At 37.1% G+C, this 23327-nt stretch overlaps 3 protein-coding genes across 3 annotated transcripts; all 3 read left to right on the forward strand.

Moving 5' to 3' along the window:
• The first annotated feature begins 593 nt into the window (after positions 1-593).
• On the forward strand, positions 594-1728 carry LOC149043424 (melanocortin receptor 3-like). Its single transcript, XM_089210162.1, has one exon. The coding sequence runs from the start codon at positions 686-688 to the stop codon at positions 1625-1627; it is 942 nt and encodes a 313-aa protein (XP_089066288.1). The 5' UTR covers positions 594-685; the 3' UTR covers positions 1628-1728.
• Positions 1729-3781: 2053 nt separating this feature from the next.
• LOC149043425 (adenosine receptor A2b-like) lies at positions 3782-5199 on the forward strand. The gene has a single exon (XM_089210163.1). It carries the CDS (start codon positions 4125-4127, stop codon positions 5064-5066), a length of 942 nt encoding a protein of 313 aa, XP_089066289.1. The 5' UTR covers positions 3782-4124; the 3' UTR covers positions 5067-5199.
• Positions 5200-10016: 4817 nt separating this feature from the next.
• Positions 10017-11179, forward strand: LOC149043426 (melanocortin receptor 3-like). The gene is made up of 2 exons (XM_089210029.1): positions 10017-10674; positions 10720-11179. Exons 1-2 carry the CDS (start codon positions 10141-10143, stop codon positions 11080-11082), a joined length of 897 nt encoding a protein of 298 aa, XP_089066155.1. The 5' UTR covers positions 10017-10140; the 3' UTR covers positions 11083-11179.
• The last annotated feature ends 12148 nt before the right edge of the window (positions 11180-23327 follow it).

Raw genomic sequence — 23327 nt, forward strand, 5'->3', positions numbered from 1 at the left:
GGATCCGTGACTTGTGAGGAGGTAGTCAAAGTGAGGGCCTAACGCGGTCGTCTATAAGGGGGGAGGGCTATCTTTATCTGTATCCACCACCGGAAATTATTTCCAAGCTACTCTAAAACGACTGAAAAATATGCCGGTATTATCTCAGTTTCGTAAGTTTGCCGAACATTCTGAATACCTCCTAGATCCGCCACAAACAAGTGCGTAACTTATTCGAAGTAATTATTTATGTCTCTCTCCCCACCCCTCACCAACCATAAAATGTTCGGTCTCTGAAGATGAATTCAGTGTATTCGGGCGAATTTAATAATGAATAAGCTTATGTCAAGCGCTCTTTAATTTAACTGACTATAAGGTTGCGTATGTTTGTTTTGACAGGTAAAAAAAATGTCAATGACAGCCTTCCTCCAAATAACTTTTTTCGGGTGTAAATGCCATGTTTAGTTAAAATGTCTTGAAGCATTAAACAGATAATTTGTTCTAGTTCTAACTAACGCCGAGTTAAAGCGATACTCGATGCTTTTGTCAAAAATTCAAATCCCAGAGATGAAGACATCTTCAATGTACATACAGATGGCTTCGATGGTGTTTTGTGCTCGTGACTGACATCTACATATGACTTAAAATTTTCAATTTTTAGAATCGGAAAATATTGGGGCCACAACAGTTTTAACGCTCAGATCTCATGGCTGAAAACGTTTGCGACCATCTCAACGAGCTTTTCTTTGGAACTTCTACGGATGTTGAAGATTTTCGTTCGGTATTTGTCGCTAGTTGCGTCTTCAACAGCTTTCTGTCTTATACAACCATCATTTTGAACATTGTTACTATCCATGCGATAAGGAAAACCGCGTTGTTGCCAAAACCTTTGAGAACATTATTACTGAGCCTGGCTGCCTCCGATGTTGGCGTTGGTGTGTTGGTCCAACCACTCTACATTTCTACTTTGGTCAGCCGGTTAAATCAAAAACGTATCGACTGCATTTCCTACAAGGGGTTGCACGTCGTTATCAATTTCTTTTGCGCATCTTCGCTCTTAAATGTTGTAACTATAAGTGTGGACAGGTTCTTAGCTGTTCACCTTCATCTCAGATATCAAGAGCTTGTGACTCACAAGCGCGTGATTGCAGCGGTAATATCAATATGGCTGTTTAGCGCAGTTATTTGTTCTGATCTCTTTTGGGCTCCATTGGTTATCATTTTTGTAGTCATAAGGTTGGTGATTATGACTGTTTGCTTCATTCTGGTAGTAATTGTCTACTGGAGGATTTATATAGTCTTAAAGCGACACAAAAAGCAGATTCAAGACCTTCAAGTTCAAGAAGCAGAACAGGGAGTTCAAAATGGCGACTTATCAAACTTTTTGAAGCTTCGCAAGTCAGCTCTTGGAACATTCTGCGTATTTATTGTGTTTTTGCTTTGTTATTTGCCTTTGTATATTATTTTTTGTTTGTTTCTGGCTCGTCCTTCAAGTTTAATCTCTTTACACGAAGCTCCGAACTATATAAGGACTTTGGTTTTCCTCAACTCGTCTTTGAACCCTGTTATATACTGCTGGAAGATGGAACCCATTCGTCGCACTCTTATGGACATAATGCGAGGCATCGTCAATCGATTCAGAAAATAACAGTTCGTTTCTGATGCCAATTCACAATGCATAAGATAAGAACCTTGGCCATCGTTAGCTTAAACTTGATTTGTCAACGACAACTGAGAGATCAAGAACTTTAACGGTTAGGAAAATTACACAATAGAGTACTACAAAGTCAAGTATAAGAAAGTATCAGTAGCTAGTTTCGAGCGCATTTTGTATTATAAATTTATAAATAACCAGAAAGCTTCCTGGTTACTTAAAATATGATTTTAAGGTTGTCATCAACTAATGTATGTCTTTTTATTCGTCGATAGGATAATAGATTTATAACATTGTCAAGTGTATAGCTTGTGAATTAAATACAAACCTATTTTTAGGTCGCTTTATAGTGTAATAAGGGCCACGAGTTCATCAGTGTTTTTACTGCAGTTAAATAGAACCCTCTTTTAACAAAGCCGTTACTTACTCGCGATCACAGAATTCAGTTGTGCGGTTTTTTGATATAAATAATAATATTAAGTCGACTGGACTTGATGGTTCTCCATTCTACCAAAATTCTTAATCTTGTCAACAGTAACCCGAGCATTTATGTACTCAGGCAAAGAATGACAGTTATGCATTTTATGCTAATTGCACAAAGTAAAAGGATCTCTACGCCTTTCACTCAGACGGTTGGTCCGTTTTGAAAAATTTAGTGCCAATTTTTTACCTTTACCCTGCGCCAATCACCGCTGTTCTCGTCTATCCTCATTTTTTTGTTGTTATCTTGAAATTTTTTTTAGTTTTTGTCTACCACAGCAAACAAATTCTTGAAGGAGTTGTGGGTTGTGTGTGGGTTTATAGGCAGGAAGTGGAGCTACGCTGGCGGTGGGAATATGGTGACGAGAAAGCAAGAATAAGTTAGTTGAATCAAAAGCGCTCGTTGATACCGTGAGGATTAAGAGTGCCGATTTGGAAGATACATTTTTTGTGCTAGTGTTTTGCGGTTTTCTGAAGTGCCTAAATTTAGGGAAAGGCCGGAACTGCCATGTGCTACATAGAATAAGTAGGGAGATTAAAGTGTTTAGCGACTGGTTTGGATGCGTCCTTGTCATTTCTTTGTATGTCGCGAAGGTGTTCTCGAAGTCGGTCACCTTGTCGCCTGCATTCATATGATTGTACATGTGGATGGTTGCATAATGCATAGCACCACATAACACTTTTCGTTTAGTATAACGGCACAAGATTCAGATAAGCGCTGAATTGTTTGGGTTCAATACAACCTGAATTCAACATTCCCTATTTACAATAGTGGACAAACTTTAACCAGCAGTTGATTTAGAGAGAAAAACTAAGAAAAATTATTTTGTCTATCTATTAGTAAAGTCGCGACTGGCTCTAATTGCTTCGGAGCAGCTGACAGATGGAGCAAAATTTTCGACCAATCACTTTACGATGTAAAGAGAAACTAATACAATCCTTGACTGTCTTTGACACCGCTCATTTGCAAACTACTCTTTACCTCTGGACGAAATAAATTTATAGTCCTGTCACTTGTCGATTCGTTGTTGTTCATTCCCTCTTTACTTTCTGAGCCTAACAGGCTAAAGTCTTTCATATTCTAAACACAATATTGCATTTTTCACACTTAATTTACATCTATTGATGTCACAAAAAAAACCGTCCAACATATTTAATTTACGTCTGCCGTCAGCATAAACAATAGTCAAACTTCCTGTATTTAAGCGCTTGATGCAGAATTATTGTTTGATAAATGTCTTATCTGTATTTTTTGCGGTTGAAATATATCAAAATATTACATGGCCATTGCTAAACTTTTTTTGAGCTAAGTGCAGCTGTTCAAGAACTGAAGTGGATCCGGGACTTGTGAAGAGGTGATTAAAGAAAGAGCCGAACGCCGTCGGCGTCTATAAGGGGGGGGGGGGGGAAGGGCTATCTGTAATAATCCACCACCGAAAAATATTCCCAAGCTACTCTAAAACGACTGAAAAATATGCCGGTATTATCTCAGTTTAGTAAGTTTGCTTAACATTCTGATTACCTCTTAGATCCGTCACAAACGAGTGTGTAATTTATTCGTATTAATTATTCTGGTCTCTCTCCCCACCCCTCATCAACCATAAAATGCTCGGTCTCTGAAGATGTATTCAGTGTATTCAGGCAAATTTAATGACAAAAAACAAATGTCAAGCGTTTTTTAATTTAACTGACTATTATGTTTCGTATATTCAGTTTGATAGATGAAATATATGTTAATGACAGCTTTCTTTCAAATAACTTTTTTCAGATATATATCCCATGTTTAGTTAAAATGTCTTGAAGCATTAAACAAATAATTTGCTTTAGTTCTAACCAACGCCGAGTTAAAGCGATACTCGATGCCTTTTTCAAAAATTCAAACGCCAGAGTTGAAGACATCCTGAATTTACATACAGATGGCTTCGATTGTGTTATATGCTTGTGATTGACAGATACATATGACTTGAAATTTTCCGTTTGGAAGCCACAGTAATTTTAACGGTCAGCTCTCATGGCGGAAAACGTTTGCGACATTCTCAACGTGGTTTTCTTTGGAACCTCTGCGGATGTTAAAGATTCTCGTCCGGCACTTGTCGCTAATTGTGTCTTCCACAGCTTTTTGTGTTATACAACCATCATTTTGAACATTGTTACTATCCATGCGATAGGGAAAACCGCGTTGTTGCCAAAACCTTTGAGAACATTATTACTGAGCATGGCTGCCTCCGATGTTGGCGTTGGTCTGTTGGTCCAACCGCTCTACATTTCTACTATGGTCAGCGGTTTGAAACAAAAACGTATCGACTGCATTTCCTATAAGGGGTTGTACGTCGTTATCAATTTCTTTTGCGCATCTTCGCTCTTAAATGTTGTAACCATAAGTGTGGACAGGTTCTTAGGTGTTCACCTTCATCTCAGATATCAAGAGCTTGTGACTCACAAGCGCGTCATTGCCGCCGTAATATCAATATGGCTGTTAGGCGCAATTATTTCTTTTAGTGTCTTTTGGGTTCCATCGTTTTTCATCTTACGAGTCATGAGGGTCGTGAACATGACTGTTTGCCTCATTCTGGTGGTAATTGTCTACTGGAGGATTTATATAGTCTTAAAGCGACACAAAATCCAGATTGAAAGCCTTCAAATCCAAGAAGCACAACAGGGAGTTCAAAATGGCGACTTATTAAACTTTTTGAAGCTTCGCAAGTCAGCTCTTGGAACATTTTATGTATGTATTGTGTTGTTGATTTGTTATTTGCCTTCCTATATTCTTTCATGTTTGTTTCTGGCTCGTCCTTCAAGTTTAATCTCTTTACACGAAGCTTGGCACTATACAGTGACTTTGGTTTTCCTCAACTCGTCTTTGAACCCTGTTATATACTGCTGGAAGATGGAACCCATTCGTCGCACTCTCATGGACATAATGCGAGGCATTGTCAATCGGTTTAGAGAATAGCATTTGTTATAAGTAATTGTTGTTGTAAATAAGAGCTTCCAGAAATCTCCAGACTGCTTAGTCATGGTGATATGCGTACCATAGAACTTTCTAATACATGTCATCAAGTCACGCAATTATTAAGTAATACTATTAAAACAGTTCTTTTTGTAAGCTTCTGGAATGTTCTAGAAAACTTTGTGAATGTATATAAGGACTCAGTTAGAAAGCTATACCGTGAGATGAACTTTAACGGTTAGGAAAACTACACAATGAGGTACTACAGAGACAAGAATAAAAAAGTATCAGTTGCTAGTTTCAAGCACATTTGTAAGAGAAATTTATTAATGACCATGCCGACAGACTTCTTTTAACTTCTGGACGAAATAAATTTATAGTCCTGTCATTTGCCGATTCGTTGTTTTTTTTATTCTTTCTTTTCTTACTGACACTAACAGGCTAAAGTCTTCCATATGCAAACACAATATCGCATTTTCCACTTCTAATTTACATGTATTAATGTTACAAAAAAGCCCGCCCTCATTCCTCATTTTTAATTTACATCTGCCGCTTGATGCAGAATTATTCTTTGATAAATATATGTTATTTGCCGGCTGGGAGGTCCGTATGGTGAAAAATTGTGTCCGAGGTCTTGGAAATACTGCCCGAGGCCGTAGGCCGAGGGCAGCATTTTCAAGACCGAGTAAACGGCGAGGAAAGTGATTGTGAGTAAATTCAATTTTTTTTTATTTTGAAGTTGTGAGAGTTTGCTTTTTGGTTTGCTGCAATGGCGCGTGTAAATTTGGTCTTTCCTTCACAAAAACTAAATTCGAATTGCATAATCCAACGAGACACAAGGGGATTAATGCGGCCTTTTCTCAAAACATTTCTGTTGTGCAATTAACGGTACAAATGTTCAAATTGAACGGACTTGAAAAGACTCACCGAGAGCGTATATACAACAAATCAAACTATTAAATGGCCTCTGCTAGAATTTTTCTGAACTTAGTTCTGTTTATGAACTAAAGTGGATCCGGGACTTGTGAGGAGGTGATCAAAGTGAGAGCCGAACGCGGTCGTCTATAGCGGGGAGGGAGGGCTATCTATAATAATCCGACACCTGAAAATATTCCCAAGCTACTCTAATGACTGAGAAATATGCCGGTATTATATCAGTTTAGTAAGTTTGCTAAACATTCTAATTACCTCCTCGATCCGCCACAAACGAATGCGTAATTTATTCGTAATAATTATTTGGGTCTCTCTCCCCACCCCTCGTCAACCATAAAATGCTCGGTCTCTGAAGATGTATTCAGTGTATTCAGACGAATTTAAAAATAAAGAAGTATATGTCAAGCGCTCTTTAATTTAACTGACTATAATTTTTCGTACATTCATTTTGGTAGATGAAAAATATGTTAATGACAGCTTTCCTTCGAATAACTTTTTTCAGGTGTAAAGGCCATGTTTAGTTAAAATATCAGGAAGCATCAAACAAATAATTTGTTTTAAGTTCTAAGCAACGCCGAGTGAAAGCGGTACTCGATGCCTTTTTTATAAAAATTCAAATGCCGTAGAGTTGAAGACGTCTTGAATGTACGTACCGATGGCTTCTATTGTGTTATGTACTCGAGATTGTCAACTACGTATGACTTAAAATTTTCCGTTTAAAATCGGAAAATATCAGAGCTATAGTAGTTATAACTCAGCTGTCATGGCGGAAAACTTTTGCGACGTTCTCAACAAGTCTTTCTATGGAACCTCTGCGAATGTTGAAGATCTTCGTCCGGTACTTGTCGCTAATTGTGTTTTCAACAGCTTTTTGTCTTATACAAACATCCTTTTGAACATTATTACCATCCATGTACTAAGGAAAACCGCGTTGTTGCTAAAACCTTTGAGAACAGTATTACTGAGCCTGGCTGCCTCCGATGTTAGCTTTGGTTTGTTGGTCCAACCGCTCTTCATTTCTACTTTGGTCAGCCGGTTAAAACAAAAACGTATCGACTGCATTTGCTACAAGGGATTGTTTGCAGTCGTCAGTTTCTTTTGTACATCCTCGCTCTTTAATGTTGTAACCATAAGTGTGGACAGGTTCTTAGCTGTTCATCTTCATCTCAGATATCAAGAGCTTGTGACTCACAAGCGCGTGATTGCAGCAGTGATATCAATATGGCTGTTTAGCGCAATTATTTCCTCTAGTATCTTTTGGGATCCATTCCTTATCAGTTCAGAAGTCATTGGGCTCGTAATTATGACTGTTTGCTTCATTCTGATAATAATTGTCTACTGGAGGATTTATATTGTGTTAAAGCGACACAAAATCCAGATGGAAGGCCTTCAAATCCAAGAAGCACAACAGGGAATTAAAAATGGCGACTTATCAAACTTTTTGAACCTTCGAAAGTCAGCTCTTGGAACATTTTTTGTATGCATTGTGTTCTTAATTTGTTATTTGCCTTGCTATATTCTTTTTTTTTTATTCCTGGCTCGCCCTATAAGTCTGATCTCTTTATATGAAGCTCGGCTGGATGTAACGACTTTATTTTTCCTCAACTCGACTTTGAAACCTGTTATATACTGCTGGAAGATGGGACCCATTCGTCGCACTCTCATGAACATAATGCGAAGCATCGTCAATCGGTTCAGAGAATAGCATTGACTGGGTTCGTTTGTGATGCCAATTCAAAAAGCATGGAACAAGAGCTTCGACCATGGTAAAATCAAACTTGATTTGTCAAAAGTACTTAAGGAGAACTGAGGGAGGACGAACCTAAATAACGGTTATGAAAGTTACACTATGGAGTACCACAGACTCAAGCATAAGAAAGTATCAGTTGCTAGTTTCAAGCGCATTTTGTACGAGAAATATGTAAATAACCAGAAAGCTTCCTTGTTACTTGAAATATGATTTTAAGGTTGTCATCAATTAATGTATGTATTTGTACTTGTCGATAGGATCGTAAACTTTTAACCTTTAAAAGTGTATAGCTTGTGAATTAAATACAAAACCGATTTTTAGATCGTTTTATAGTGTAAAAAGGGCCACGAGTTCATCAGTGTTTTTACTACAAATAAAGCCGCTACTTACTTGCGATCACACATAGACTTCCAGAATTTAGTTGTGCAGTTTCTGATTTAAAGAATAATATTACTTCGACTAGACTTGATGGTAGTCCATTCGACTAAAAGTCTCAACCTTGTCAATAGTAACCCGGCCACTTATTAACTTAGCCAAAGACAGAAGGTTATACATTTTATGCCAATTACACAAAGCAGAAGGAGCTCTACGCCTTTCATTCAGACGGTTAGTCCGTTTGGAGAAATTTAAATATAAATTATTTCACGCATAGATTAGATCATCACACTAGGGAATTAATTAGCTACTTATCTAATTTTTATATAAGGAGGTATGTTGTTCGTTGAATAAAGTTCTGTTTGACGAGCGCTTAGGCGCGGTACTCAGAGTTACAGGGAATCGATGCGTCCTCTTCTTTAACTTATGTATATAAATATGCATGAATATAGAGGTAGTTTAGTGTTAGCAACTAAGTTGAAAACGTAAATTGGTCACCGTGAAGAGTTTAAAAGCTCACATTTCGAGCGTTAGCCCTTCGTCAGAGCGAATTGAGGAGTTGTGGGTTGTGTGTGGGTTTATATGCAGACAATGGAGTACGCTATTGGTGGGAATATGGTGACGAGAAAACAAGAATAAATTAGTTGAACGAAAAGCGCTCGTTAATACCGTGGGGATTAAGAGTGCCGATTTGGAAGATAAGTTTTTGCTCTAGTGTTTTGCTGCTTTCTGAATTTAGTGAAAGGCCAGAAACTGCCATATAGAGTAAATAGGGAGATTAAAGTGTTTAGCGACTGGTTTGGATGCGTCCTTGTCATTTCTTTCGATGTCGTGAAGGTGTTCTCGGAATCGGTCACATATGGATGGTTGCATAATATATAGCACCACATAACATGTTGCGTTGATTATAGTGGCACAAGATTCAGATGGAGTATTCTTATACGCTGAATTTTTAGGGTTCTGCTTTTTTCGTTACAACCTAAATTCAAGATTCCTGTTATTTGCCGATTCGTTGTTTTTAATTCCCTCTTTACTTTCTGAGCCTAACAGGCTAAAGTCTTTCATATTTTAAACAAAATATTGCATTTTTGGCACTTAATTTACATCTATTGATGTCACAAAAAAGAGAGCCATTGTTCTTAATTTACATCTGCCGTCAGCATAAACAATAGTCAAACTTACTGTATTCTTTTTGTTTAAGAGCTTGATGCAGAATTATTGTTTGATAAAATGTCTTATCAGTATTTCTTTCGATTGAAATATGTAAAAATATTACATGGCCATTGCTAAACTTTTTCTGAGCTAAGTGCAGCTGTTCATGAACTGAAGTGGATCCGTGACTTGTGAGGAAGTAGTCAAAGTGAGGGCCGAACGCGGTCGTCTATAAGGGGGGAGGGCTATCTATATCTGTATCCACCACCGGAAATTATTTCCAAGCTACTCTAAAACGACTGCAAAATATGCCGGTATTATCTCAGTTTCGTAAGTTTGCCGAACATTCTGAATACCTCCTAGATCCGCCACAAACAAGTGCGTAACTTATTCGAAATAATTATTTATGTCTCTCTCTCCCCCCCCCCCCTCACCAACCATAAAATGTTCGGTCTCTGAAGATGAATTCAGTGTATTCGGGCGAATTTAATAATGAATAAGCTTATGTCAAGCGCTTTTTAATTTAACTGACTATAAGGTTGCGTATGTTCGTTTTGACAGATAAAAAATTTGTCAATGACAGCCTTCCTCCAAATAACTTTTTTCAGGTGTAAATGCCATGTTAAGTTCAAATGTCTTGAAGCATTAAACAGATAATTTTTTTTAGTTCTAACTAACGCCGAGTTAAAGCGATACTCGATGCTTTTGTCAAAAATTCAAATCCCAGAGATGAAGACATCTTCAATGTACGTACAGATGGCTTCGATGGTGTTTTGTGCTCGTGAATGACATCTACATATGACTTAAAATTTCAATTTTTAGAATCGGAAAATATTGGGGCCACAACAGTTTTAACGCTCAGATCTCATGGCTGAAAACGTTTGCGACTATCTCAACGAATTTTTCTTTGGAACGTCTACGGATGTTGAAGATTTTCGTCCGGTACTTGTCGCTAGTTGTATCTTCAACAGCTTTTTGTCTTATACAACCATCATTCTGAACATTGTTACTATCCATGCGATAAGGAAAACCGCGTTGTTGCCAAAACCTTTGAGAACATTATTACTGAGCCTGGCTGCCTCCGATGTTGGCGTTGGTCTGTTGGTCCAACCACTCTACATTTCTACTTTGGTCAGCCGGTTAAATCAAAAACGTATCGACTGCATTTCCTACAAGGGGTTGTACGTCGTTATCAATTTCTTTTGCGCATCTTCGCTCTTCAATGTTGTAACCATAAGTGTGGACAGGTTCTTAGCTGTTCACCTTCATCTCAGATATCAAGAGCTTGTGACTCACAAGCGCGTGATCGTAGCGGTAATATCAATATGGCTGTTTAGCGCAGTTATTTGTTCTGATCTCTTTTGGGCTCCATTGTTTATCATTTATCAAGTCATAGGGTTGGTGATTATGACTGTTTGCTTCATTCTGGTAGTAATTGTCTACTAGAGGATTTATATAGTCTTAAAGCGACACAAAAAGCAGATTCAAGACCTTCAAGTTCAAGAAGCAGAACAGGAAGTTCAAAATGGCGACTTATCAAACTTTTTGAAGCTTCGCAAGTCAGCTCTTGGAACATTCTGCGTATGTATTGTGTTTTTGCTTTGTTATTTGCCTTTCTATATTCATTTGTGTTTGTTTCTGGCTCGTCCTTCAAGTTTAATCGCTTTACACGAAGCTTCGCACTATATAAAGACTTTGCTTTTTCTCAACTCGTCTTTGAACCCTGTTATATACTGCTGGAAGATGGAACCCATTCGTCGCACTCTTATGGACATAATGCGAGGCATCGTCAATCGATTCAGAAAATAACAGTTCGTTTCTGATGCCAATTCACAATGCATAAGATAAGAACCTTGGCCATCATAAGCTTAAACTTGATTTGTCAACGACAACTGAGAGATCAAGAACTTTAACGGTTAGGAAAATTACACAATAGAGTACTACAAAGTCAAGCATAAGAAAGTATCAGTAGCTAGTTTCAAGCGCATTTTGTATTAGAAATTTATAAATAACCGGAAAGCTTCCTGGTTACTTAAAATATGATTTTAAGGTTGTCATCAACTAATGTATGTATTTTTATTCGTCGATAGGATAATAGATTTATAACATTGTCAAGTGTATAGCTTGTGAATTAAATACAAACCTATTTTTAGGTCGCTTTATAGTGTAATAAGGGCCACGAGTTCATCAGTGTTTTTATTGCAGTTAAATAGAATCCTCTTTTAACAAAGCCGTTACTTACTCGCGATCACAGAATTCAGTTGTGCGGTTTCTGATATAAAGAATAATATTAAGTCGACTGGACTTGATGGTTCTCCATTCTACCAAAATTCATAATCTTGTCAATAGTAACCCGAGCATTTATGTTCTCAGGCAAAGAATGACGGTTATGCATTTTATACTAATTGCACAAAGTAAAAGGATCTCTACGCCTTTCACTCAGACGGTTGGTCCGTTTTGAAAAATTTAGTGCCAATTTTTATCTTTACCCTGCGCCAATCACCGCTGTTCTCGTCTATCCTCATTTTTTTGTTGTTATCTTGAAATTTTTTTTTAGTTTTTGTCTACCACAGCAAACAAATACTTGAAGGAGTTGTGGGTTGTGTGTGGGTTTATAGGCAGGAAGTGGAGCTACGCTAGCGGTGGAAATATGGTGACGAGAAAACAAGAATAAATTAGTTGAATCAAAAGCGCTCGTTGATACCGTGAGGATTTAGAGTGCCGATTTGGAAAATACATTTTTTGTGCTAGTGTTTTGCGGTTTTCTGAAGTGCCTAAATCTAGGGAAAGGCCGGAACTGCCATGTGCTACATAGAATAAGTAGGGAGATTAAAGTGTTTAGCGACTGGTTTGGATGCGTCCTTGTCATTTCTTTGTATGTCGCGAAGGTGTTCTCGAAGTCGGTCACCTTGTCGCCAGCATTCATATGATTGTACATGTAGATGCTTGTATAATGCATAGCACCACATAACACTTTTCGTTTAGTATAATGGCACAAGATTCGGATAAGCGCTGAATTGTTTGGGTTCAATACAACCTGAATTCAACATTCCCTATTTACAATAGTGGACAAACTTTAACCAGAATATTTAGTATTTAGATAGTAGTGACTATAGTGCAGTGCGAATTTTTACCATGGACTTCAGTAAGGCTTTCGATTTTGTGAACCATGCTATTTTGTCTGCCAAACTGAAACAACTACCTCTAAATCCGTACATTATCAATTGGTATCATAGTTTCCTCTATGCAAGACAACAACGTGTTGTTAGTTATAATTTTTTAGGACAGTGGAAACTTGTCAATAGAGGAACCACACAAGGTAGTGTAAGCGGACCGTATCTTTTTAATATATTTTTGAACGATTTGGAGATTTTTTTTTTTTTTAATGGTTGCCCTGTGCTTTTTAAATATGCCGATGATTCCACTATTCTTTCGCCTATCACTAGGAATAGTGACCTGTCTGCCGACTTAGTAGGACAGTTCTTAACATGGTGTAAAGACAATAGAATGGTCTGCAACCCTTGCAAATGTAAAGAGCTGGTTGTTAGAAAGAAAAATCATAATGTACTCTACTCTCCAATTAATAATATTCCCCAATGTAATAGCTTCGTTTTACTAGGAGTAACTTTACAGAGTGATGGAAAATTTGATGAGCATGTAAGAACTAAGCTTGTCAAAGCAAACAAGTGTTTACACGTCCTACGAACATTGAGAAAGGAACATTACTCTCAGGCAGAGATTGATCATCTTTTTATATCGATTGTTTTGGCTAATTTTAGCTATGCACTTTCAGTCTATGGGGCATCTGAGTCCGATCTTACGGTTGTACAAAATTTTTTAGACCGATGTCATAAACGCGGTTTTATCTCATTTCCAGTTTTTATCAAGAACCTTTTAAACAAACAAGACAGAAACATTTTGAAGAAACTAAAATCAACGGATTGCCACCCCCTGAAAGATATCATTCCTGTCCAAAAGACATATCTACACAATCTCAGGAAAAAAGGCTGCGCGCGCCTGAAAATTAATACACAGCGCTTTATGAACACATTTGTAAATAGGTTGATATTTAAGCTCCATTTATTGTGATGATATACTTTTTAATTCATAATGTGTATGTAGATTTCTGTAGTTTTTTCAATTCATTGTAACATAAGATATGTAGTTTTATCTTATGATGGAATAAAGACTTTATTATTATTATTATTATTATTATATTATTTATTATTATTATTATTATTATTATTAGAAGTTGATTTAGAGAGAAAAATTAAGAAAAATTATTTTGTCTATCTATTAGTAAAGTCGCGACTGGCTCTAATTGCTTCGGAGTAGCTGACAGATGGAGCAAAATTTTCGACCAATCACTTTACGATGTAAAGAGAAACTAATATAATCCCTGACTGTCTTTGACACCGCTCATTTGCAAACTACTCTTTACCTCTGGACGAAATAAATTTATAGTCCTGTCACTTGTCGATTCGTTGTTTTTCATTTCTTTCTCAAAGTCTTTCATATTCTAAACACAATATTGCATTTTTCACACTTAATTTACATCTATTGATGTCACAAAAAAAACCATCCAACATATTTAATTTACGTCTGCCATCAGCATAAACAATAGTCAAACTTCCTGTATTTTTTTGGTTTAAGCACTTGATGCAGAATTATTGTTTGATAAATGTCTTATCTGTATTTTTTGCGGTTGAAATATATCAAAATATTACATGGCCATTGCTAAACTTTTTCTGAGCTAAGTGCAGCTGTTCATGAACTGAAGTGGATCCGGGACTTGTGAGGAGGTGATTAAAGAAAGAGCCGAACGCAGTCGACGTCTATTAGGGGGGAGGGCTATCTGTACTAATCCATCACCGGAAAATATTCCCAAGCTACTGTACAACGACTGAAAAATATGTCGGTATTATCTCAGTTTAGTAAGTTTGCTTAACATTCTGATTACCTCTTAGATCCGTCACAAACAAGTGTGTAATTTCTTCGTATTAATTATTCTGGTCTCTCTCCCCACCCCTCATCAACCATAAAATGTTCGGTCTCTGAAGATGTATTCAGTGTATTCAGGCAAATTTAATGACAAAAAACAAATGTCAAGCGTTTTTTAATTTAACTGACTATTATGTTTCGTATATTCATTTTGATAGATAAAATATATGTTTATGACAGCTTTCTTTCTAATAAATTTTTCAGATATATATCCCATGTTAGTTAGAATGTCTTGAAGCATTAAAACAAATAATTTGCTTTAGTTCTAACCAACGCCGAGTTAAAGCGATACTCGATGCCTTTTTCAAAAATTCAAACGCCAGAGTTGAAGACATCCTGAATTTACATACAGATGGCTTCGATTGTGTTAAATGCTTGTGATTGACAGATACATATGACTTGAAATTTTCCGTTTCGAAGCCACAGTAATTTTAACGCTCAGTTGTCATGGCGGAAAACGTTTGCAACATTCTTAACGAGTTTTTTTTTGAAACCTCTAAGAATGTTAAAGATTCTCGTCCGGCACTTGTCGCTAATTGTGTCTTCAACAGCTTTTTGTGTTATACAACCATCATTTTGAACATCGTTACCATCCATGCGATAAAGAAAACCGTGTTGTTGCCAAAACCTTTGAGAACATTATTACTGAGCATGGCTGCCTCCGATGTTGGCGTTGGTCTGTTGGTCCAACCGCTCTACATTTCTACTATGGTCAGCGGTTGGAAACGAAAACGTATCGACTGCATTTACCACAAGGGGTTGTACGTCGTTATCAATTTCTTTTGCGCATCTTCACTCTTAAATGTTGTAACCATAAGTGTGGACAGGTTCTTAAGTGTTCACCTTCATCTCAGATATCAAGAGCTTGTGACTCACAAGCGCGTCATTGCCGCCGTCATATCAATATGGCTGTTAGGCGCAATTATTTCTTCTAGTGTCTTTTGGGTTCCATCGTTTTTCATCTTACGAGTCATAAGGGTCGTGAACATGACTGTTTGCCTCATTCTGGTGGTAATTGTCTACTGGAGGATTTATATAGTCTTAAGGCGACACAAAATCCAGATTGAAGGCCTTCAAATCCAAGAAGTACAACAGGGAGTTCAAAATGGCGACTTATCAAATTTTTTGAGGCTTAGAAAGTCAGCCCTTGGAACATTTTATGTATGTATTGTGTTCTTGATATGTTATTTGCCATACTATATTCTCCTTTTTTTTTACCTGGCCTATCCTTTAAGTCCAATATCTTTAAACGAAGCTTGGCCCCATACAATGACTTTGGTTTTCCTCAACTCGTCTTTGAACCCTGTTATATACTGCTGGAAGATGGGACCCATTCGTCGCACTCTCATCGACATAATGCGAGGCATTGTCAATCGGTTTAGAGAATAGCATTTGTTATAAGTAATTGTTGTTGTAAATATAAGCTTTCAGAAATCTCCAGTCTGCTTAGTCATAGTGATATGCGTACCATAGAACTTTCTAAAACATGTCATCAAGTCACGCAATTATTACGTAATACTATTAAAATAGTTCTTTTGTAAGCTTTTGGGATGTTTCAGAACACTTTGTGAATGTATATAAAGACCTAGTTATGTAGTAGTAGTTGTTGTTTTTTTTAGAAAGCTATACCGTAAGATGAACTTTAACGGTTAGGAAAACTACACAATTAGGTACTATAGAGACAAGCATAAAAAACTATCAGTTGCTAGTTCCAAGCACATTTGTAAGAGAAATTTATTAATGACCATGCAGATGTCTTCCTCGCTGCTTGAAATATAATTTCAAGGTTATGCCATTAGTTAATGTATGTATTTTTAATGGTCGAAGGGATTATAAATTTTTAACCTTGTGAAGTGTATAGCTCGTGAATTAAATACAAAACCGATTTTTAGGTCACTTTATAATGTAATAAGGGCCACGAGTTCATCATTGTTTTTACTAAAGATAAATCTTTGAACAGAGCCTATATTTACTTGCGATCGCGCATAGACTTTCAGAATTAAGTTGTGCGGTTTCTAATATAAAGAATAAAGTTAAGTCGAATAGACTTGATGGTTGTTCATTCGACAAAAAGTCTCAACATTAGCAATAGCAACCCCAAGTACTTATTTACTTAGGCAAAGACAGAAGGTTTGACATTTTATGCTAATTACACAAAGTACAAGGAGCTCTATGTCTTTTACTCAGACATTTAGTCCGTTTTGAAAAATTTAGTATTAATTTTCACATTTTTTTAATTGTACCTTGCACCAATCAATCAATGTTCTCGGCCATCCTTGCTTTTTTTTTGTGAGAAAAGACCTCAAATTCCATGACGTAGCTTCTCACTAACTTCAGTCGGCGGAAGACCAGTTGGCTATGTACAAACCATGACGTCAGACTCCAAACTCGCTCCCAGGAGGAGGCTGGCTAGAGTCAGGCCACAGACATCCGGATTGCAAATTAAGCGTTGAGAACCACTTTAGTTCTCTCTGCCATTATAAGAGAAAATTAGTGATGCATAAAGTTAACGCACTTTTGGAAATTTTCACTAAAGTCAGTTGTTACAGATCGATCCACAAGGAACGCCCAGATTCCTCAGATCTCCCTGTACAGATCCATCACAGAACATAGAACAGTTTGATTTAGGAATGTCAAACTTTGGAATTCCTTAGACCTGTCACTCAAGTGGAGAAGGACATTGACAGAATTCAAACATTACGTTATAAGCAGTTTGGAAAGGGCATAGTCAAAAATAATGCTTTTAAACAAAATTTTACTTTGTTTTGTTCAACCTCTGAACATAAAGGTGTATCGTTCACATTATGAATTTTTCGATGGAGAATTTTTGATAGGCGCGATGTACTGTATGCTTTAGGAAATGACAAAGTTGACAATGATCAGCCGCCTGAAGCTGCAAATGTGCTTTACTGGTTTGAAAAGGTCCCTTACCTGTTGTGCTGAAAACTAGGGAGAACCCTGCTATTGATGGGAATATGGTGACGAGAAAACAAAAATAAATTAGTTGAATGAAAAGCACTCGTTGATAGCGTGGGGATTAAGAGTGCCGATTTGGAAGATAAATTTTTTTTCTAGTGTTTTGTGCCTTTCCGAGCTGCCTAAATGTAGGGAAAGGCCGGAAACTGCCACATGTTCTATAGAATACTTAGGGAGATTAGAGTGTTTAGCGACTGGTTTGGATGCGTCCCTGTCATTTCTTTCTACGTTGCGAAGGTGTTCTCGGAATCGGTCACCTAGTCGTCTGCATTCATATGATTGCACATATAGATGGTTGCATAATATATAGCACCACATAACACTTTTGGTCTAGTATAGTGGCACAAGATTCAGATGGAGTATTCTTATGCGCACAATTTTTAGACCAACCCTCATTTAATTTACATCGTTTAAGCGCTTGATTCAGAATTATTGTTTAATAAAATGTCGTATCTGAAATTGAAGTGGATCACTTTTGAAAGGTTTCGGCTACGCAGACGTTTTTGCACATAGATTGTGGAAAAGTTTAACATGGTTGCTGTGTAGCGGATGAAACTGTTGAAAACACAGTTTACGATAAAAAATGAGATTTTCAAACTCGGAGATTTTGGGGTAACTCTTGAGTAATATTCCACAGTTTGATTCAGCCATGATGATCTAGCGTTCAACTGCCTTCTTAGTAAGTGTGTTGGGACAAAGATTATCGCTCGAAAGAAAAAATTTCACTTGAAAGCTATTTTTGATATAAGGATATTATGCAGAGATAATGGCGATTAATTAATGTCGACCCACAATATTAATGTCGTGTTAAACTGCCTGAAACTGGAAAAGAAGCTCCTCTGAGGTATACGAAATATCTTTTGACGAAAAACAGAACGAAGTATCTTTTTTCATACAAAATGATTCACAAAGGTATTGAAAGTTATATATTGAAAAAAAAAAAACACCCAAAGCGTACCTCAGCCAATCAAATGCAGCCATTTTAAAGTTATGATGCCCCTATGTTTATCAGTGATTTATCAGCTGTGCTATTACACTGTTAACAAAAAGAGCTCTGAAATCAGTTGAATTGAATGAGTTATATCCGCTTTTCTTTAGATTAACTTGTAATATACTCTTAACTTTTGTACATAATTTGAAAACAGTTCCTGCTATCAATAACGTGGTGCGGCTTGGGGAATCAAGAGTACTCTTTAATATTACACTTTGTGGACACTAACTAGATGGTAGATCTTATTATCTTACAGAAAGTTACAGGATAGAATGTCTTCGAAATTTCTCTTGATAAAATAATGAGGCGATGTACTTTGAGTGAAGTGAAGAGACTGCGAAATATTACCCTTCGTCGTACCGGTTTTGTGTCACGCTCGACGTATGAATTCGAAGTTGACAGCTGTTGTATTTTGTTTTCATTCTAGAGTTACTGACAATGCTATTTGCGTTGATTTGAATAATTGCATGCAGTCATATCACTTTTAGTATTCGTCAAATCTTCATGTTTGGTATTCAAATTAACGAAAAGGGCATCGTCATAAGAAACGCTCGAGAGATTAGAAAGAAAAGACAACAGCTGTTTACTTTAATAACATACTGAAAAAACCTGAGATAAGGAAAGAGAGGAAAAACTTTTCGTCACTTTTTTTCTTTTTTTCCAAAGAAGCCTCGTCATTTTATTTCAAGTCATTGTAGTTGCAAAGGGACTTGTCCTGCCCCCCCTCCCCCCGGGGAAAAAGTCGGAAAGCTTGCTACTCAAGCATAGTGATGACTTCTTTAAAAGTGCAAGCCTTAGCTCTTTCTGTTTTTAACAGACCTCCTAGGTGCGCCGTTATTATATCACGATTACTTCATACCGTTCAGTTGATGTTTTGATTTTCAGAGATGTCGCTCTATTGCGAGTTGGCCGCCTTCCAGTTCACCGAAAAGCTGCTCAAATGACCTGACTGGGGGATGGCGGTTTAACGATTGTCACAACTCCAATTTGAACGGGCAGTTCATGGGGAACACAAAAGCTTATAGTGGTATTGGCTGGGTTCGATTTAAACAAATCTTTTTCGCACAAATTCGTGAAGCAATTTTTATAAAGTATTTGTTACAAAAAATTGAAAGGCGTAACTGTTTCGTTCAGAAACATAAACATAAACCGTTATGCCCCGCTTTAGATAACTAAAATTATTATATCTCTCGGTTAGTAAGTGGGCTATGATTGGTCAATTTATTTCTGTCTATCACTCTACGGCCCGCTTAACTCAAAGGTTTGTGGTTAAAACCACCTTGAAGGATATAATGAACTGAAACGCATGAAAAAACTTCTCGGTGGCTTTCATTTGAATGGTCAAACGCTAGAGTTTCATCGATAGACTTTAAATTTGGAATTAATTAGTGGTTCTTTATAAACAGTAAACATGGAAGTACTGTTAAGGCCAGAACCATAATTGTGCCGCATAATAAACTGTACCTCATTAAAGTACTACGCCGTAGCTTTCATTTAAATAGTCAAACACTAGATTGTCATCCACACCAAGCTAGAATCACCTGGGACAGTAGATTAAAAAAAAACTCAGCACCCTTCGTTTGAATGCATCTTATTTACAGGCGTAATGATAGGAATCCCTTCTCACGTAATTGCAAACAGTACCATTTGCATTTATATGATTGCACACACATATATATGGTTGCATAACATACAGAACCTCGTGACAACAGTCTTCGTCAAGTATAATGACACAAAATTTAAATGGAGTATTCTGACTTATCTACACAATTTCAGGGTGCTGCTTTTTCAATACAACCTGAATTCAAGATTCTCTATTTGCAATAGTGGACAAACTTCAACCAGGAGATTATTTAGAGAGAAAAATTTAGGAGAATCATTTTGTTGATTTATTAACAAAGTGGCGACTGGCTTTAATTTGCTTCCGAGTAGCTGACAGATGGAGCAAAATTCTTGACCAATCACTTTACGATGTAAACCGAAACTACTATAATCCCTAACACCGCTCATTTGTAGACTTCTTTTTATTTCTCGACGAAATAAATTTATACTCCTGTCATTTGTCGATTCGATGTTTTTTATTCTTTCTTTACTTACTGACGCTAACAGGCTAAAGTCTTCCATATGCAAACACTATATCGCATTTTCCACCTCTAATTTACATGTATTAATGTTACAAAAATACCAGCCCTCATTTTTAATTTACATCTGCCGCCACCATGAACAATAGTCAAACTTCCTGTATTCTTTTCGTTTAAGCGCTTAGTGCAGAATTATTCTTTGATAAAATGTCAAAATATTACCTGGCCTTTGCAAGACTTTTTCTGAGTTTAGTATTGTTTATGAGCTAAAGTGGATCCGGGACTTGTGAGGAGGTGATCAAAGTGAGAGCCGAACGCGGTCGTCTATGAGGGGGGAGGGAGGGCTATCTGGAAATAATCCACCACCTAAAAATATTCCTAAGAAGCTACTCTAAAACGACTGAAAAATATGCCGGTATTATCTCAGTTAAGTAAATTTGCCCAACATTCTGTAAACCTCCAAGATCCGCCACAAACAAATGCGTTGTTTATTCGTAATAATTATTTGGGTCTCTCTCCCCACCCCTCACCAACCATAAAAAGCTCGGTCTCTGAAGATGTTTTCAGTGTATTCAGACGAATTTAATAATAAAGAAGTATATGTCAAACACTTTAATTTAACTGACTATAATGTTTCGTTATTCATTTTGATAGATGAAAAATATGTTAAGGATAGCCTTCCTTCGAATAACTTTTTTCTGGTATAAATGCCATGTTTATTTAAAATGTCTTGAAGCATCAAACAAATGATTTGTTTTAGTTCTAACCAACGCCGAGTTAAAGCGGTACTGGATGCTTTTTTCAAAAATTCAAATGCCGCAGAGTTGAAGACATCTTGAATGTATGTACAGATGGCTTCGATTGTGTTCTATGCTTGTGACTGACAGCTACATATGACATAAATTTTCCGTCTTAAAATCGGAAAATATCAGAGCCACTGTAGTTTTAGCGCTCAGTTTTCATGGAGGAAAACGTTTGCACCATTCTCAACAAGTCTTTCTATGGAACCTCCGCGGATGTTGAAGATTTTCGTCCGGCGCTTGTCGCTAACTGTGTCTTCAACAGCTTTTTGTCTTATACAAACATCTTTTTGAACATTATTATCATCCATATGATAAGGAAAACTGCGTTGTTGCCAAAACCTTTGAGAACTTTATTACTAAGCCTGGCTGCCTCCGATGTTGGCGCTGGTTTGTTGGTTCAACCTTTCTACATATATACTTTGGTCAGCCGGTTAAAACAGAAACGTATCGACTGCATTTCCTACAAGGGATTGTTGGCCGCAATCACTTTCTTTTGTACATCCTCGCTCTTAAATATAGTAACTATAAGTGTGGACAGGTTCTTAGCCGTTCATCTTCATCTCAGATATCAAGAGCTTGTGACTCACAAGCGCGTCATTGCAGCAGTGATATTAATATGGCTGTTTAGCGCAGTCATTTCTTCTAGTGTCTTTTGGGATCCACTGCTTATCAGCTCAGAAGTCATTGGGGTCGTGATTATGACTGTTTCCTTCATTCTGATAGTAATTGTGTACTGGAGGATTTATAGAGTCTTAAAGCGACACAAAATCCAGATTGAAAGCCTTCAAATCCAAGAAGTACAACAGGGAGTTCAAAATGGCGACTTACCAAACTTTTTGAGGCTTCGAAAGTCAGCTCTTGGAACACTTTTTGTATGTATTTTGTTCTTGATTTGTTATTTGCCTTGCTATATTCTCTATTTTTTACTCCTGGATCGCCCTATAAGTCTAATCTCTTTATATGAAACTCGGCTCTATGTACTGACTTTATTTTTCCTAAACTCGTCTTTGAAACCTGTTATATACTGCTGGAAGATGGGACCCATTCGTCGCACTCTCATGGACATAATGCGAGGCATCGTCAATCGGGTCAGAGAATAGCATTGGCTGGGTTCGTTTCTGATGCCAATTCACAATGCATGGAATAAGAGCTTCGACCATGGTAAAATCAAACTTGATTTGTCAAAAGTACTTAAGGAAAACTGAAGGAGGACGAAATTTAAATAACGGTTAGGAAAATTACACAATGGAGTACTACAGAGTCAAACATGAGAAAGTATCGGTTACTAGTTTCAAGCACATTTGTGTAAGACATTTAAAAATAACCAGAAAGCTTCCTCTCTACTCTAAATATGATTTTAAGGTTGTCATCAATTAATGTATGTATTTGTACTTGGCGATAGGATCGTAAACTTTTAACCATGTTGAGTGTATAGCTTGTTAATTAAATACAAAACCGATTTTTAGGTCGCTTTAATAAGGGTCCCGAACTCATCAGTGTTTTAACTACAGTTAAATATAAACCTCTTTGAATAAAGCCGCTACTTGCTTGCGATCACACACAGACTTCCAGAATTTAGTTTGGCATTTTCTGATGTAAAGAATAATATTAAGTCGACTAGACTTGACGGTTCTCCGTTCGACTAAACGTCTCAACCTTGTCAATAGTAACCCGGGCACTCACCTACTTACTTAGGGAAAGACAGAAGGTTATACATTTTATGCTAGTAACAAAAAGTATAAGGAGCTCTACTCCTTTCATTCATTCTTTACTTTCTGACCCTAATAGGCTATCTATTGATGTCACAAAAAAGTCAGCCATCAATTTACAACTGCCGTCAGCATAAACAATAGTCAAACTTCCTGTATTCCTTTTGTTTAAGCGCTTGATGCAGAATTATTGTTTGATAAAATGTCTTATCTGTATTTCTTTTGGTTGAAATATGTAAAAGTATTACATGGTCATTGCTAAACTTTTTCTGAGCTAAGTGCAGCTGTTTATGAACGGAAGTGGATCCGGGGATATGTGAGGAGGTGGTCGAAGTGAGAGCCGAACGCGGTCGTCTGTAGGGGGTGAGGGCTATCTGAAATGATCCACCACCTGAAAATATTCCCGAGCTACTCTAAAACGACTGAAAAATATGCCGGTATTATCTCAGTTTAGTGAGGTTGCGAACATTTTTATTACCTCTTAGATCCGCCG

Source organism: Pocillopora damicornis, chromosome 6 (assembly GCF_964200805.1).
Source record: "Pocillopora damicornis chromosome 6, jaPocDami1.2, whole genome shotgun sequence".
Lineage (NCBI taxonomy): Eukaryota > Metazoa > Cnidaria > Anthozoa > Scleractinia > Pocilloporidae > Pocillopora > Pocillopora damicornis.